The sequence below is a fragment of the Delphinapterus leucas genome, chromosome 16 (assembly GCF_059928025.1).
Source record: "Delphinapterus leucas isolate spDelLeu-1000000601 "Yukka" chromosome 16, BTC_Dleu_Yukka2, whole genome shotgun sequence".
NCBI classification, from domain to species: Eukaryota; Metazoa; Chordata; class Mammalia; order Artiodactyla; family Monodontidae; genus Delphinapterus; species Delphinapterus leucas.
Genome location: NC_143144.1, coordinates 33,790,317 through 33,803,947, shown reverse-complemented (window position 1 = coordinate 33,803,947; position 13,631 = coordinate 33,790,317). Strand labels below are relative to the sequence as shown.

General features: G+C 54.5%; 1 protein-coding gene across 6 annotated transcripts in view; it reads right to left on the bottom strand.

Moving 5' to 3' along the window:
- Positions 1 to 12: 12 nt before the first annotated feature.
- TSPAN14 (tetraspanin 14) overlaps positions 13 to 13,631 on the bottom strand; it is a 55,042-nt gene continuing 41,423 nt past the window's right edge. For 4 of the 6 annotated variants that reach the window (XM_022591018.3, XM_022591017.3, XM_022591016.3 and 1 more), the window contains 8 exons: positions 11,767 to 11,817; positions 9,857 to 10,003; positions 8,131 to 8,301; positions 6,013 to 6,138; positions 4,663 to 4,707; positions 2,743 to 2,862; positions 2,276 to 2,353; positions 13 to 1,629 (listed from right to left, as the gene is read on the bottom strand). In XM_022591018.3, coding sequence (XP_022446726.1) covers positions 1,558 to 1,629; positions 2,276 to 2,353; positions 2,743 to 2,862; positions 4,663 to 4,707; positions 6,013 to 6,138; positions 8,131 to 8,301; positions 9,857 to 10,003; positions 11,767 to 11,817 — 810 coding nt within the window. In that variant the 3' untranslated portion in view covers positions 13 to 1,557. Of the gene's footprint in view, positions 1,630 to 2,275; positions 2,354 to 2,742; positions 2,863 to 4,662; positions 4,708 to 4,997; positions 5,589 to 6,012; positions 6,139 to 8,130; positions 8,302 to 9,856; positions 10,004 to 11,766; positions 11,818 to 13,631 lie in introns of those variants that run through there. The other 2 variants (XM_089897777.1, XM_089897778.1) reach the window with 2 other exon arrangements.

Sequence of the window (13,631 nt, the reverse complement as noted above, 5' to 3'; positions counted from 1 at the left end):
ACAACAACAGCATTAATATAAAGATATATTCCATAAAAGAGTTTGGCAGTCAAAGAAAAGCATCACACTTCCTAAAAACACAAGCATTCTTCCCCTAGTCTACAGAGAAAATTGTAAAAAAACAAAACAAAACCAACATCATCAACAAACACCCACCAGTATATACCACATTAGCATGTACACTTCGGCAAGTATGTGAAGGTGGCACTCCATCCCTGAACGATGAGGACAGAACTGGTACGAGATCCAGAGAGGCGTTAGAGTGTAGACCAGCCAAAGATGCACAAACGCCCCAGCTACGCCTGGGGGGTTATTCAGTACATAAGACAGACTTCATTTCCAACAGCAAGCCCCCAATAGCCCTGACAGGAGAGGTGGACACGGTGACCACAGATATCCCCGTCAGGGGGTGGAAGGTCACCATGAAAGTGAGCAACGAAACGTCTGAGCCTCTACGCAGCTGCAGGCTGGGGTCCGTGGCTTGGCCCAGGGGCCTGGCTATGGGGCTTCTCTTTCCAGGGAGAGGCTAATGCCAGGCCGGCCAGCCGGCCCTCAGCATGTGGCCTGGAGAGGAGCCCTGGCCAAAGGGGTCCAGCTGGCCATCTCTGGCTGGGGCTCCCCGGCCTTGCAGTGGGGGAGGGTCAGGATCACGATTCAAGTTCCGGGTAACAGTTTCAGTAGCACCAAGACCAGAAGACAGTGAGGCCAAGTTGGGAGGGGAGTGGGGGTATGCATGTGGGGGGTGCACAGACGAAGGGGGAGCATGTATGTGCAGCTGGGTTACTAGGGGTGATATGGAGAAGCTGCTGGAGCTGGTTCGTGGGACACTCAAGGGAACTGAAAGGGACGGCGTCAGTCCCAGACGCCGCGTAAGGCTGTTGAGAGGAGAATGCCAGAGGAAATGAAGATGTGGTGTGAGAACATTCCTGCCCTATAAATAAGCTATTTACACACTTCAGGAAAAGGAGAGCTGACTCCGCAGGAGAGCCATGCCCACTGCCCCCTCGTGCCCTCAGGGCATAATGCTGTTGAGGCTGGAGACAGTTCCCGCCCTGGGCGCCGGGGGACGATGGACGAGGCACTCCCGTGGCACCAGCCCCCGCACTGGCTCAGGCTTACTTCACTTGACATGGCCGAGGATCCTGCCAACACCCCGACCTGTGCAGACACTGCGAGCCCCCCTGGCACTCAGAGGGCCACAGAAGGTGTGGCTGCCCCCTAGGCCAGCACCAATGACATGAGCGGTGAGGAGGCCAGGGTGCAGCCACCAGAGCCGTCTGTCCCTCAGAGTCACCTCCCCCACTTAAAGACATACCCTCTGACTCCAGGCAGACCCCAGCGGGGCTGCTGGTCACAAGTCTGTGCAGGTGAGAGGGGGCCCCTGGGTCTCCAGCACCAGCAAGCAGAAACAGAGATCATGTCACGTGGATGCTGAAGGCGGGGCGCTGGCTCGGGCTGGGTGCGTCCGTTTCTCTCCCTCTGGACGTGAAGTTGATGGCGGTGAAGGGCTTCGGCCTCCACGGCGTGGCTCAGCTCTGCTCGCCCACCTGTGGCTCCTCAGAAGTGGTGGCCTGCCTTCACTGCCTCAATGTCCGAGATCAGGGTCCTCGCCAGGAAAATGCCAAATATCTGACAACAAAGCCGGCAGAGGCAGGGGCCGTCAGCATCGGGGCCGAGGGGGAGGTGGGGCAGGGCACCCCGCACTTCCCATCACCTCCACACCCACCCGCAGAGGCTGAAGACAGAGAGCAGCAACTGGGCACGTGGCCAAACGAGACCAACCCACAGCTAAAACAAACGAGCCCGGGCTCTGCTTTGCTGCGTGAAGAACAGTGGGATCTTCCCTAAAGCCTAGAAGGGGCAAACAGCAGGCACCACAGAAGCAAAACGGACGTTCTGCCCTGCCTGCAACATGACCACGCACATCCCATATCACAGGCCGCGACTCGCTTTGTACCCGGGGTGAAACGGAAAATGACAGGGTCACCCTGACTGGTTCTGATTCCCCAAATACCAAATCTCGAATGTTTCCTGCAAACCTGGATTCCACCATAAAAACAAGACTGTCCCCGATTTGGGCCATGCTGGTGTCTGAAGCTACACCCCGACCTCAGTGACCAGGATAATCACGTGGGAAGGCTGATCTTTTCCTACCAGGAACAGACTAATGTGAACTTGGTGATCTGAGGAATTCTGCTCCCCTCACCCCCCACTTTCAATCCCTCTTGTGGCTGGTATCTGATGGGCCAGGCCTTCTGAAGTAAGAGATCCTTGCCTGCTTTGCAAGTAAATTTTTTTCTTTCTTTTTCCAGATGCTTCTGTCTCTCGGCCTTCCTTTGAGATCAGTCAACCACTGAGTGAAGGAGGAAAAAGGTGCGTGGATGGCTGGTGACCCCGAGTCCACCCCAGTCACCCTCTTCAAGGCAAGGTCAGAGCCGAACATTTTCTAAATGGTGGGTTTTCCACAGAGCAGCAGCCTCAGCTGCCTCCGAGGCTGCCTTGGGGGCTGCCGGCTTCTCCTCCCAGCCCTGGGCAACCCTGGAAAAACTCCTGGTTTTTCTGATTCACTGAATTCTTGACTTTCTCCCGCCAGTTCTTCTCCCGGGAGACACTAGGCAGCCTACTCACCCCGGGCCTCATGCGCCCTCGGCCACCAGCACCTTTCCCAGTGTGAAATCTGGCTCAAGGGAACAGGTGCGGCCACAAGGGGAGAGGAAGCCACGAAGGGCAGCGGGGGCAAACCTGCAGCAGTGAGATGGCGATGAAGACACCGGCCACGATGTAGATGTTCCGTGGGAGCCACCCCTCCAGCGCCTGGATGCAGCCTTTCGTGAAGATGGACTCGTCCCATTTGCTCTTCAGCTGCAGGGAAACAGGACAGCGGCCTGAGCCCGAGACACGCAGGCCGTCCCCACCCTGGATCCCCAGAGGGCTCCCGCCGGGGGCAGAGCAAAGCTCGGCGGGGGTGGGGGGGAACGAGGGATCTGGGAGGCTGGTGCCGAGGACAGACGGACAGACAGAACTCTCCAGGAGAAACACGTCTATTTGCCTCGGTCTCTGCCCCTCCCCGGGCCGTTCGCATTTTATAACCTGTCTAAGCAAAGGCTCCCTGGCTGTGATCTTTAAGCCCTTTCTCTTAGGGCCTCCACACATTTCAAGGTCAGCTTGTTCAACACACCTCCACAGCCCACGTCTGGAGAAAGGGGAGGGGGATGAGGGCTTGGGGAAGGAAAATGTGCCTTAAAGAGAGAAACTGGGGAAAGAGGGTTCAGCGTCTTCTGAGTCAGGAGAGGGAAGGGACAATGGCTTCTCAGAGTGTACCCCCGAGCCCAGGTGAGCCTGGCTCCAAGAAGCAGAGCCAGCAGGAACAGGCTGAAGTCGACCCTAGCGGAGGCTCAGTCAGCACACAGGGATGTGGCCTCGGCAGACACCGTGTCCTCACCCACCCCGAACACAGCAGTCAGCCCCGGCCCCCCTCCCCTATCAGCCTCACCCATGAAACACTGACGGAACGTTCATTCGTTAGCAGTGTTAGGGGCTGAATTATGTCCCCCTAAAATTCCTATGTTGAAGTCTTAACCCCCCAAGACCTCAGAATGTGACTGTGTTTGGAGAGAGGCTGTTTAAAGAGGTAAATAAATTACAATGAGGTCATTGGAGTTGGCCCTAACCCAATATGACTGGTGTCCTCGTGAGAAGAGATTAGGACACAGACAGACACAGAGGGAAGCCCATGTGAGGACACAGGGAAGAGGAGGCACCATCCAAGCCAAGGAGAGGGGCCTCAGAAGGGACCGACACTGCTGAGGCCTTGACCTCAGACTTCTAACCTCCAGAACTACGAGAAAATTAAATCTCTGTTATTCTAACCGCAGGGCCTGGGTACTTTTTTACAGCAGCCCTAGCAACTGATGCAAGTGGCGAGGAAATGGGTCACTGAAGAAGCTGATGTTGACATAGGCCCACCGCTAAGAAGCGGAGCTCACTGCAGTGGGAGTTGAGGTTTCCCAGCCTGGAGGGTCACATCCCTAGTGTCCACGGCCAAGAGCAGGGTGCCTGCAGTTTCCCCGAGATCCCTCTCCTTCAGAACAGCTGTCATTCACATCACCAGAGGCCACCAGAGCAAGGACTGGGGTGGGTCCTCGCCTCTTCACGTCCAAGCGCACACTCCGTACGGCCTGAGGAAGCCCTTAGAGGGCTGAGCCCTGCTCCTGCCCTGAGCCTATCTCCCTCCCTGTTAGCATTGCCTCCATAATGGCGGCTGGACCAAGCCATGTGCCTCCTGCAACTCCATCCTGAACCCCTACATAACAGACACCTCCTGGGACTCCAAGGGCCTCTTAAACATGTCGTCTTTGTTCCCCCAAACTTTCATCCATCTTCTTTCCACTAACGTAGCAAGTGCTAGATTTTGTGACTGTGGTTCACAGAGCTCGATATCACACCCATTACTGTTCCTATGAATCTTGTCTTGCCAGCGGCTCAGGGAAGGCGTGTGCGTGGCCGTATGCTCCCGCTTGCCTGGTTCCCAGCTTAGGTGGCACCTCTGAGCTTAGTCTCCCCTGGCTTTCCCACTCCAATTTGCACTTGTGCTAAATCGGGAAGTTGGACCCTAGAGGATAAACCTGAAGAATTCAAAGTCATATGCACTGGAGCTCTCACCTGAGTCCTGACATCATAGCCACACTGTGTGTTCACAACTTTTTGCTGTAAGAAAAGCAGAAAGATTAGTCATTTTTGTGCTCCAGAATCCGGTGGTAGAAAGCTCTAGAAAAGTCACAACCAAACACCAGCAAACACCTGCACCAATTCCATTACAGCTCATGCCCTTCCATCATGCTGCCAACTAACCTTCCATGCTAGGACAAAGGTTGGCAAGTTTTTTGTGTGAAGGGCAAGATAGTAAATATTTCAAACCCACCTACGTAGCTACTATTCAACTCTGCTGTTGTAGCATGAACGCGGCCATTGACAATATGTAAATGAACAAGTATGGCTGTATTTCAATAAAACTTTATTTATGGACACTGAAGCTTGAATTTCATGATTTTCACGTGGCACAAAACATTATCCTTCTTTTGATTTATTTTCAACCACTTAAAACGGCTGAAACCATTCATGGCTCACAAGTCATCCAAAAACAGACAGCAGGCCAGATCTGGTGCAGGGGTTGTAGTCTGCCAATCCCTGAGCTAGAAGGGAAAAGCTACACTTGCTAAAGATTTCAAAGTCATGGTGGAGATGTCAGACACCGCTGTGCAGCCTCTGCAGACCTGAGCCCCTCCCGGGCTGGGGAACGCGCCTAGAGCCCCGTGGCCCAGCACCAGGCAGTGTGATGGTACTGACGGCCGTAGGGGCTCCCTTCTGCTCAGGCTAGGTTTGGGCAAACATTCAGTGCTCCTTCAAGGACACCCAAGGGAATTCCTTGACAGTCCATTGGTTAGGACTCGGCGCTTTCACTGCTGTGGCGCCAGTTTCAATCCCTGGTCAGGGAACTAAGATCCCGTAAGCCGTGCAGCGTGGCCAAAAAAACGGGGCGGGGCCACCGAAGAGCTCAGTTTCTGGAACCCAAGGATGTGGTCTGTGGCCTGGGGATGAAGACAGGTGAAGAAGAAAGAACAGTGAAAGAATTCTGCACCACCCCCAGATGGCGATGTATGCCACCGCCCAGGGCTTCGGAGGGCTGACTGAGTGTTTGTTTTCTCCAGAGAAAGGAGACCAGGGCTCATTATATTCACAGCATCTTGTCCAGGCACCCCTGAGTGAGAGCCCCTCACGGGAGGGGGACCACTGTTTTTTGCCTGCTTCACCCAGCACACCAGAGCCAGGGTGGGCCATGCAAAAACACTTATGGAATTTATAGGTATAGGATTTCAGAGCTGCAAGAGCCCTGAGGCGAGTGGAGGGGGAGCCGGGCACTCAATCCATCTGCAGAAGAGAAGAAGCCAGAGCCCTCAGGGAGGCAGGAACTGCTCCGCTCCAGAGGGACCGTCCATGCTCGGGCAGACTCACCGCGGGGTCGGGTACACAGCAGGAGAAGGGCACCCCACACTTCTCGCGGCTGTAGCTGGCGCCACTGCAGTTGAAGTAGACGTTGAGGTCCCAGTCTTCAGGGCCATATGCCCCACAGCACTGGTTCTGCAATCATAAAGCCGAGAACTGTCGGGGCTCTGAGCCAGGGCTGTCGTTGCCCCACGTAGGGTGTCTGTCTTAGGGACATGGGGTTCAGTGCACCTCTGTGTATCACACAGAGAAATCGAAGCCCACCCCACGGACCTACCATCACTGAGAAGTGAGCGAGGTGACCCGAGTGGACCCTTAAGAAGGAAACTGTGTCCAGGTCCTGTCGGGGCCCAACACACCAGGCCGGCTCGGCAGTGCCCTTGGAGTCAGCTCCACTCCCTCCTCACCCTGGAACTTTCCCTTCCTCCCCAACTGACCCCCAACCCGGGAGAGCGGGCTTCTCGCTCTCCTTCTGATGTGGTCCTCTACTGCCCCCCGAGAGAACACCTCTTTGTGGGCAGTGTGCTTTCCTCCCCAGGAAAGGTCCAAGCTGACCCCAGTCACCTTTCGTGCCTCTTTACAGGAAACAGCTGCTGAAGTCTACTCCCAAGGAGAGTTATGACTGGGGTGAAAGGTAAGGCAATCAAAGCTCTGCCCTGACCCAGGGTCTCCACCCTCCCTTCCCAGAAGCCCCCGCTATCTGGTGAGGCAGCAAAGAAAAACCCCATTTGTCTAAAAAATCGTAAAACCAAACGCAGTGAAAGCAGCACTGTGACGTCAGCGGCGTCCCAATCCGAGAGCAGATGTCGTTTTCACCCTTGCCCTTACAGCTGTCACGGTTATGGCCGTAATCACAGGCCCACAACCAGGATTTTGGCTTCACTTTCGGTTCTAAGGTAAAAAGCCCGCCTCCCCTGCCCCTGTCCTCCGTGGTTCCAGGTGCTCTAACGACTACCTGATATTCTACCATGAGGAAGCTCCATCATTTACTGAATCTCTAGGGAAAGGTATCTTTTAAAAGGAGAGGAAGGCAGTGGAGAAAACTACAATGTCGTTGAGGCCAGTGCAGAGAGGAACCACCCTGGCATCCTTGACACCAGCAAGCCCAAGGTTATGTGGAAGTGAAGAGAGAATGGCAGCCTTGAATAGAAAAGGAAAAGGCACAGGGGGCAGTGATGTCAGGAGAGGGTGGGATGGGGACTTTCGCAGACGAACACGGAAGAGATCTAACAACAGAGGAAGGATCTAACGACACAGGAAGGATCTCTGATCACATAAATGGGTTTTGTGGGATCCTACAATACATGAAATAAGGAGTAAACAAGCTCTGGTTAATAAGGAGAACAGCTCATAGTTATTTTTAATGCTCTTCTATTTACTCCTCAGAACAAAAGGGTTCCATATAAAAAGTTCCTGAGGAAGCTAGGTTTTCTGGCAGAGCACAGATCAAACAACAACCTTGCACAGGCTGGCACGGTGGGGAGCTGGTTTCTCCTGGGGCTGGGGGGGCGGGAGGGGTGGCAGGGATGGGGGACAGCAGTGGTCCCAGCCTCCAGGTACAGCCACACACAAGGGGGAGGAAGGCCTGACAGAGAAAAGGCCACAGCCTGGGACTGCTTAGACAAACCCCCAGGAACAGTGTCCAGGGAGGTCACATTCCTCTCCATCTGAAGAACCTTCCTCCAGGCAGCTCTGCCCTCCCAAACAGGAAGGGGAAAAGGTCCCGAGGAGGAAGGGGACAAGAATAGCCTCAGTCGGGGAGTCACGCGCCCAGCTCTACCCCTCAGCACACACAGCACCTAGGAGACTGCAGCCGCCTGCGTGGCCAGGGCTGGAGAGACCCGGGCCCTGCGGGGGTAGAGGGTAGGGTGGCCGTGGGTGTAGCTGGACTGCCTGCCCAAAGCAAATGGGGGAGGGCACCCTGAGAGCAAGCCTGGCCCGCCAGCAACCACAAGCAGACAAAGCTAACCTGACCAGAGTTGGGGGGGAGCACCTCCCCTGGCCTCCCGGCTGTGGGCAGAGCTGAGAAGGGAAGGCCCAGTGTTCCCTACCAGCCTGGGCCCCGAGCCATGCACACAGACTGAAGCCAGGAAAGCCAAGCTCTATCAGGGAGAAGGTGGTGCTTACAGCTTTCTGAAGGGAGTCGATGAGGTTCTGCAGGTCAATGTCATCCCGGTAGGATCTGATGTTGCTCTCGAAGAACTCCCGGAACCGGTCCCTCACCCAGTCCTGGAACAGGAAGGCCAGCACGGCTACGGCCAGCTCCAGGAAAAAGATGAGCACAATGGCACTGCAGAACTGCAGGGGGACAAGCACAGGAGCAGAAGTCACTACACCTCTGGCCTCCCAGCCAGACGCGCATCCTTGTCCGACCCAGAACCTCTGCCTGCTGCGAACAGCACGAGCTCGGCACCCAAGAGACTCACGTTGGAGTCTGGGGAAGCCCACGTTATTAGCTGGGTACTCTGGGCAACTCATCCTTACTCACACTGCTGCATTGTTGGTAAGAGTCAGATGAGTGAAAGTATGAGAAAGCTCCAAGACAATGTACCAACCACCTCCTATGAAGTAGCCCCCACTCCAAGGAAACTCCATCACGGGAATGAATGGCTATCCTACCCCACCAGGTATCAGCTCCTTCAGGGCAGAGACTGTGCTCCAGACACGCTATCTGACCACTCTCCTCGCACATACAACCAACCCAGTTGCTAGAAACTTGTTACTCCTACTTTAGGGATAAGGAAGCTGAGGTTCACTCAGGTTACATACTTTAGATACAGGACATCTGAGTTCCCTGGCAGGGCTCTTTACAACTCTGGAGTTGCTAACGTTATCAGTACCTACTCTGTATGTGTGTATATGATAGTCAACTGCATAAAAACCTCTGCAGAAGCACAGCTGTCCCTGGCCACAATAGTGGTGGAATTGTGTAAAGGCCACTGCAGTCACAGGTCCACACCCCCTCCCATCAAGGCGGGGCTCCAGCCTGTAGAGCTCAAGTTATCACAGCTGTTATCACTGGCCATACAGCACACTAAGCAGCTATGCCACAACCAACAATATCTCAAAATAAGACGTGCACGTGTACAAACATACACACATGAGGCCCTCCAGTGTACAAACATACACACACATAAGGCCCTCCAGAGTGAACTCTCCATTCATAGAGAAGCAAGGTAACCAAACATAATCTTTAACAGAAAAAAAGCCCACGTGTTTTGCTTTCTAAATGAAGCCCAGAAAAAAAAGGCTTGATCTAATAAATTCAACAAAAACTATAGTGCAAAAGACAATTATGTGTTTTCCCCACCAGGTGCTATTTAATTTTAGCTGAATGCATTTCAAAATGAATGTGTACCTAAGTATAAAACTAAACTCTTAGTAACTCGAAGTTCTGCCAGGAAATTAAGCATTCTGCATTGCACAGCCAACAGTTTCACACACCCTGGAGGAGGGAAAAGATTTCCTAACATTATTGACATCTTTTGATCTTAGCCAGGAAGGGCAAAGGTGAGTAGCAAACAAACAACTGGGACTTCTTAAGGGAGATGAAAGGCAAGGGAAGGGGAGGAGAGCAGGCCAGAGAGCAGCCGACTCTGCCCACTAGGAGATAAAATCCAGAGGGGCCCAACCTCTCCAGAGATGAGGGTCTGTTTCATCTGACTGTTCCCTGAAACCTTACCTTTCATTGGGCAGCAGGGCACCAAGGGCTGCCTCCTCCCCCCACTGCCAGATCCTGAGGGAGGCTCATAAGAGCTGCTACCCACCCCCCAGATAAGGGCTAGGCCTGCCCGGCAGAGCCCACACCCCTACCTCCCTATCTCCTCCCACCCGCGTGTCCAGGGCCACTCACAAAGTTGAGCAGGCAGATGTTCTCCCGCAGGGCCCCCACACAGCCAGCGAAACCCAGCGTGAACATCACCACGCCCACCATCAGCACCAGAACCACAGGGTCAATGCCATGCATCCGGGTCACTTTGGTGAGGTCGGACAGCACCCCCTGAAAGAGGCAGAGAAAGCAGGGTAACATCAGCTTCAAAGAGAGTCGAGGGTGCCCTGGGGGGCTGTGTCCGGACCTAAATGAGGACAGGGACCTGCCTTCCAAGCCTCAGTCTTGTCATTAAAAGCCACGGCATGGCACGGCCCCTCCCCACCTGCCCCCTTAGAGGCCCCTCTGCCCAGTAGATCTTTGCCTACGCCAGCCCCCAGCCACTCTCCTGTTCCTGGTCTCCATCTAGGCTGTGACCGCCTCCCAGGCAGACCCCACACTTCTTTTGTAGCCTGCAGGGTACTGACACCAGGCCTGGGGTGGAAGAGGCCCTGAGGGGCCCTCTGGTCCGTGGTCAAGGCACCCCAGGGCCCTGGCCTCTGGCCATCTGGTGATTGACTTTGCACTCGATTCATGGAGCACCCCACTATCCTGAGATGAAAACAGCTTCAACATGAACACGCTTGTGAACAGCACACCCGCCAAGGACAGGCGAAGGCAGCGCCATCCACTAACTTTCTGTGATGATGCAGATGTTCTATATCTGCACTGTTCACAATGGTAGCCACTGGTCCCATGTGCTATTGAGCACTTGAAATGTGACCTGGTGGAACTAAAGAACTGAATTTTAATTTGTATTTCATTTTAATTAATTTAGATATAATTAGTCATATCTGGCTAATGGCAACTGAAATGGACAGAGCAGTTCTACAGGATTCAAAGGAGGATGGAGAAAAGAGCAGCCGGACCAGGCACCCAGCTAGAATCAGGGAGCCAGGGTAGCCAGGCCTAGGCTCAGGGCTCCGTTGGCTGAGATGCTGCTGTTCCGGAGGTGGTCACACGGTGGCACTACGAGTCATGGTTTGCACCAGCTTCTTGGTCACTAGGGCAAAGTGACATTGCACTACAAGCTCTTAAAGGGGCCCAAACCCAAAGGCAGACCGTATCCAGTTCCTAAGGCCATGGCAAGAAAGCCCACAGACCTAAGCGGTCCTGTCTCCTCCTCCTGAAAGCAGAAGGAGATTCCACTGAAGGAACAGAGGGCCCTGGGCCTGAGACTCAAGAGGAAGCTTTAGCTCCCACTGTTTCCAGCCTGGTCTCTCTACTTCCCCAGCGCCCACCTACCTGCAGAGCAAAATGTGGCACCAAAGCTCCACCCTGCCCACACCGGGTCTAGTCCCATCCTTGGAGTTCCAACTGCCCCTTGTCCTTCCGGACAGTAAGAGCCTGGTCTTCTCTCCTCCCCTCTCCTCTACAGGTTGGGCAAGGAGATTCAAAGGTGCCTACAGGGCACCCAGGGGGCACATCCCAGAGCCCTGCTCCCTGACTCAGGGGTCCTTCGCGTGGACAAGAACAAGAGCTTCAGGAATCAACACAACTGTGTTCAGGGTCCTGCTGGCTCCCAGAGGCACAGACAGGGTCCATTCCAGAAGGTAGCCCCAGGCCTGCCCTGGACACAGCTGTAGACATGCCCCAGGGTGACTCAGGGCTTCTGGTAACAGGAGAGAGGGCTCCCCACACTCACAGGGCTCAAAATCCCAACCAGCCCAACCTTGACCTCTAGCAGCGACCCTACCACGGGGAAACAGGGCCAGCAGCAGGACCCCAGGAGTTTTCATCATAAGTTCAGTAACTTCCAAGAGCCGGCTCTGTAAAGATTAATGACTACGAACCATTACCCTGCACAAGAGAGGCTCGTCAGGGAGGAGTTTGGAGGAAGGGACAAACAAACATGGCGGACTGATGCTCAGGGTCCTAGTGACAGTCACACCTACCTTTTCGCTCCACGCCCATAGTCCGACACCGAGGAAGACAACTCCAGCCAACTGAGCAGGCACAGGGGGAAGAGAGAGAGAGAAAGTGAGGTCAGAAACCAGCTCCACGAACATGCTTCTCATAGGAGGGACCACACTGCTAGTCAGGGGGTGTTCCTGGCTCGTGTCCAGGCTGGGCAGAACAAGGGCAAGGCGGCCCCCTTGGCCCCTGCAGATGACAGGGACTCTACACCAGAACAACAGGACGGTGAGGCTCTTCAGATAACCCACACCTATCTTCCCTGACCATTGGGACAAATTCCTTCAACCCCAGCTGTCCCCATGCTCTGGAGAGCAGAGACAAAGATCTCGGAGCAGATTCTGTCCAGGTGAGACTATGGAGTTAAGAGACATCAGGCCACGCCCCATTTCTTACCCATTCCACAAGCCCCCTACTCATTTCAATGCACTATCTGGTGTGTAAGAAGGCATCACCCCTCATGATGGCTGCCCCAGGAGCCTTCATGGGCTCCCAGTGCAGGTGAAGCCCTGCATAGGACAGAGCACCCCCTGTGCCGCCCACCTCGGGCCTCCAGCCCCGGAGACAGACTCCAAGCACAGACAAGCAGCCGCCCAGGCCATCTGCTGGCAAGGCTCAGGCTCCTCACTGTGGTACCTACACTCGGCACTGCAGGGCATGCCTGCGCTCAGGAAATGCCTGGTTATGTTACCGAATTAAAAGAAGCCTGCACCAGGCCAAGTGCTCACCCCAGAAAAGCAGTGCCCCCCAAACCTGACCTCCTACCCACAGGAACCCACCAGGGCTAAGGTGCCTCACATGCACCATGACAAAAAGGGACCCCCAAATACACTCCACAGATGCCTACACCCGGGAGGACTGTTCCATAGAAAACAAACACCACGTGGCCTCTACAAATTAAGCAGCCCCGTATCTTTCTGCTTCACTGCTTTATACTCTGCTGGCATTTTGCTGCCATTTATCAGGACCTCTCGGTAAACAACAGGGCAAGGTTCTCTGTGGCTGCAACTTTCCCAAGTGTATTCTCCAGCTTTAGGATACTCCTGTCTACTTCACCGCAAGCCCTAGCAGGCTGGACTCGGAAGAAGGGCCTTCAGAGAAAGCCCCGGAGTTCCCAACCTCCTCTGGGTCACAGGCCACTTTCAGAAAATGTGCACATGCCCAATGTTTTGGAGGGAATTTCAGAGGGTTCTCAGACTCCTTACTGCTGGTTCCCACAGCAGTCTGTGGACCCCAAGTGACGGAGTCCTGCCAAGACCTGATTCCCCCGCCTAACAAAGCAGCACGCGAGCCGAGAGGGCCAGGACCAAAACTCTGAAACCGAGTCCCTCTGAAACACAGCTCCTCTGAAACAGACTTCCCCGACAAGTTGATGATTAATCTCTCTATCCACAACTTTATTCCCTTTCTCGTCTCGCCCCTGTTTCCCTCAAGATTGAGGAATATCAAAGAAAAGGGGTGACTGAAACCGAGCAGGGCCCTGCGGGGCCTTCTTGGGTACGATGAGCCCCTCTGTGCCCGCGGCTTCTTGTTGGTCTCCCCTCCCCTGCTCCCCCCACCCGAAGAGCAGAGTCACAGGACCCCTGGTTCCTCCAGAAGGGATTTAGATAACAATATGACACTATCTTTGAGCTGTTCTGCGGAAACTAAGACCACCGCCCGCCCCCAGCCCTGTAGAGGATGGTGATGACCCGCTGACCTGAAGAGGTATGTGGATCCCAGACTGACTGGAACCGGAAGGTAGATGATTCAGATTCCCGAACCATCTTCCTGTTACATCACCACTAACCAAGCAGGAGAAAGTCCACAAGTTAATCATATACCCTGCAACTCCCACCCCTAACAT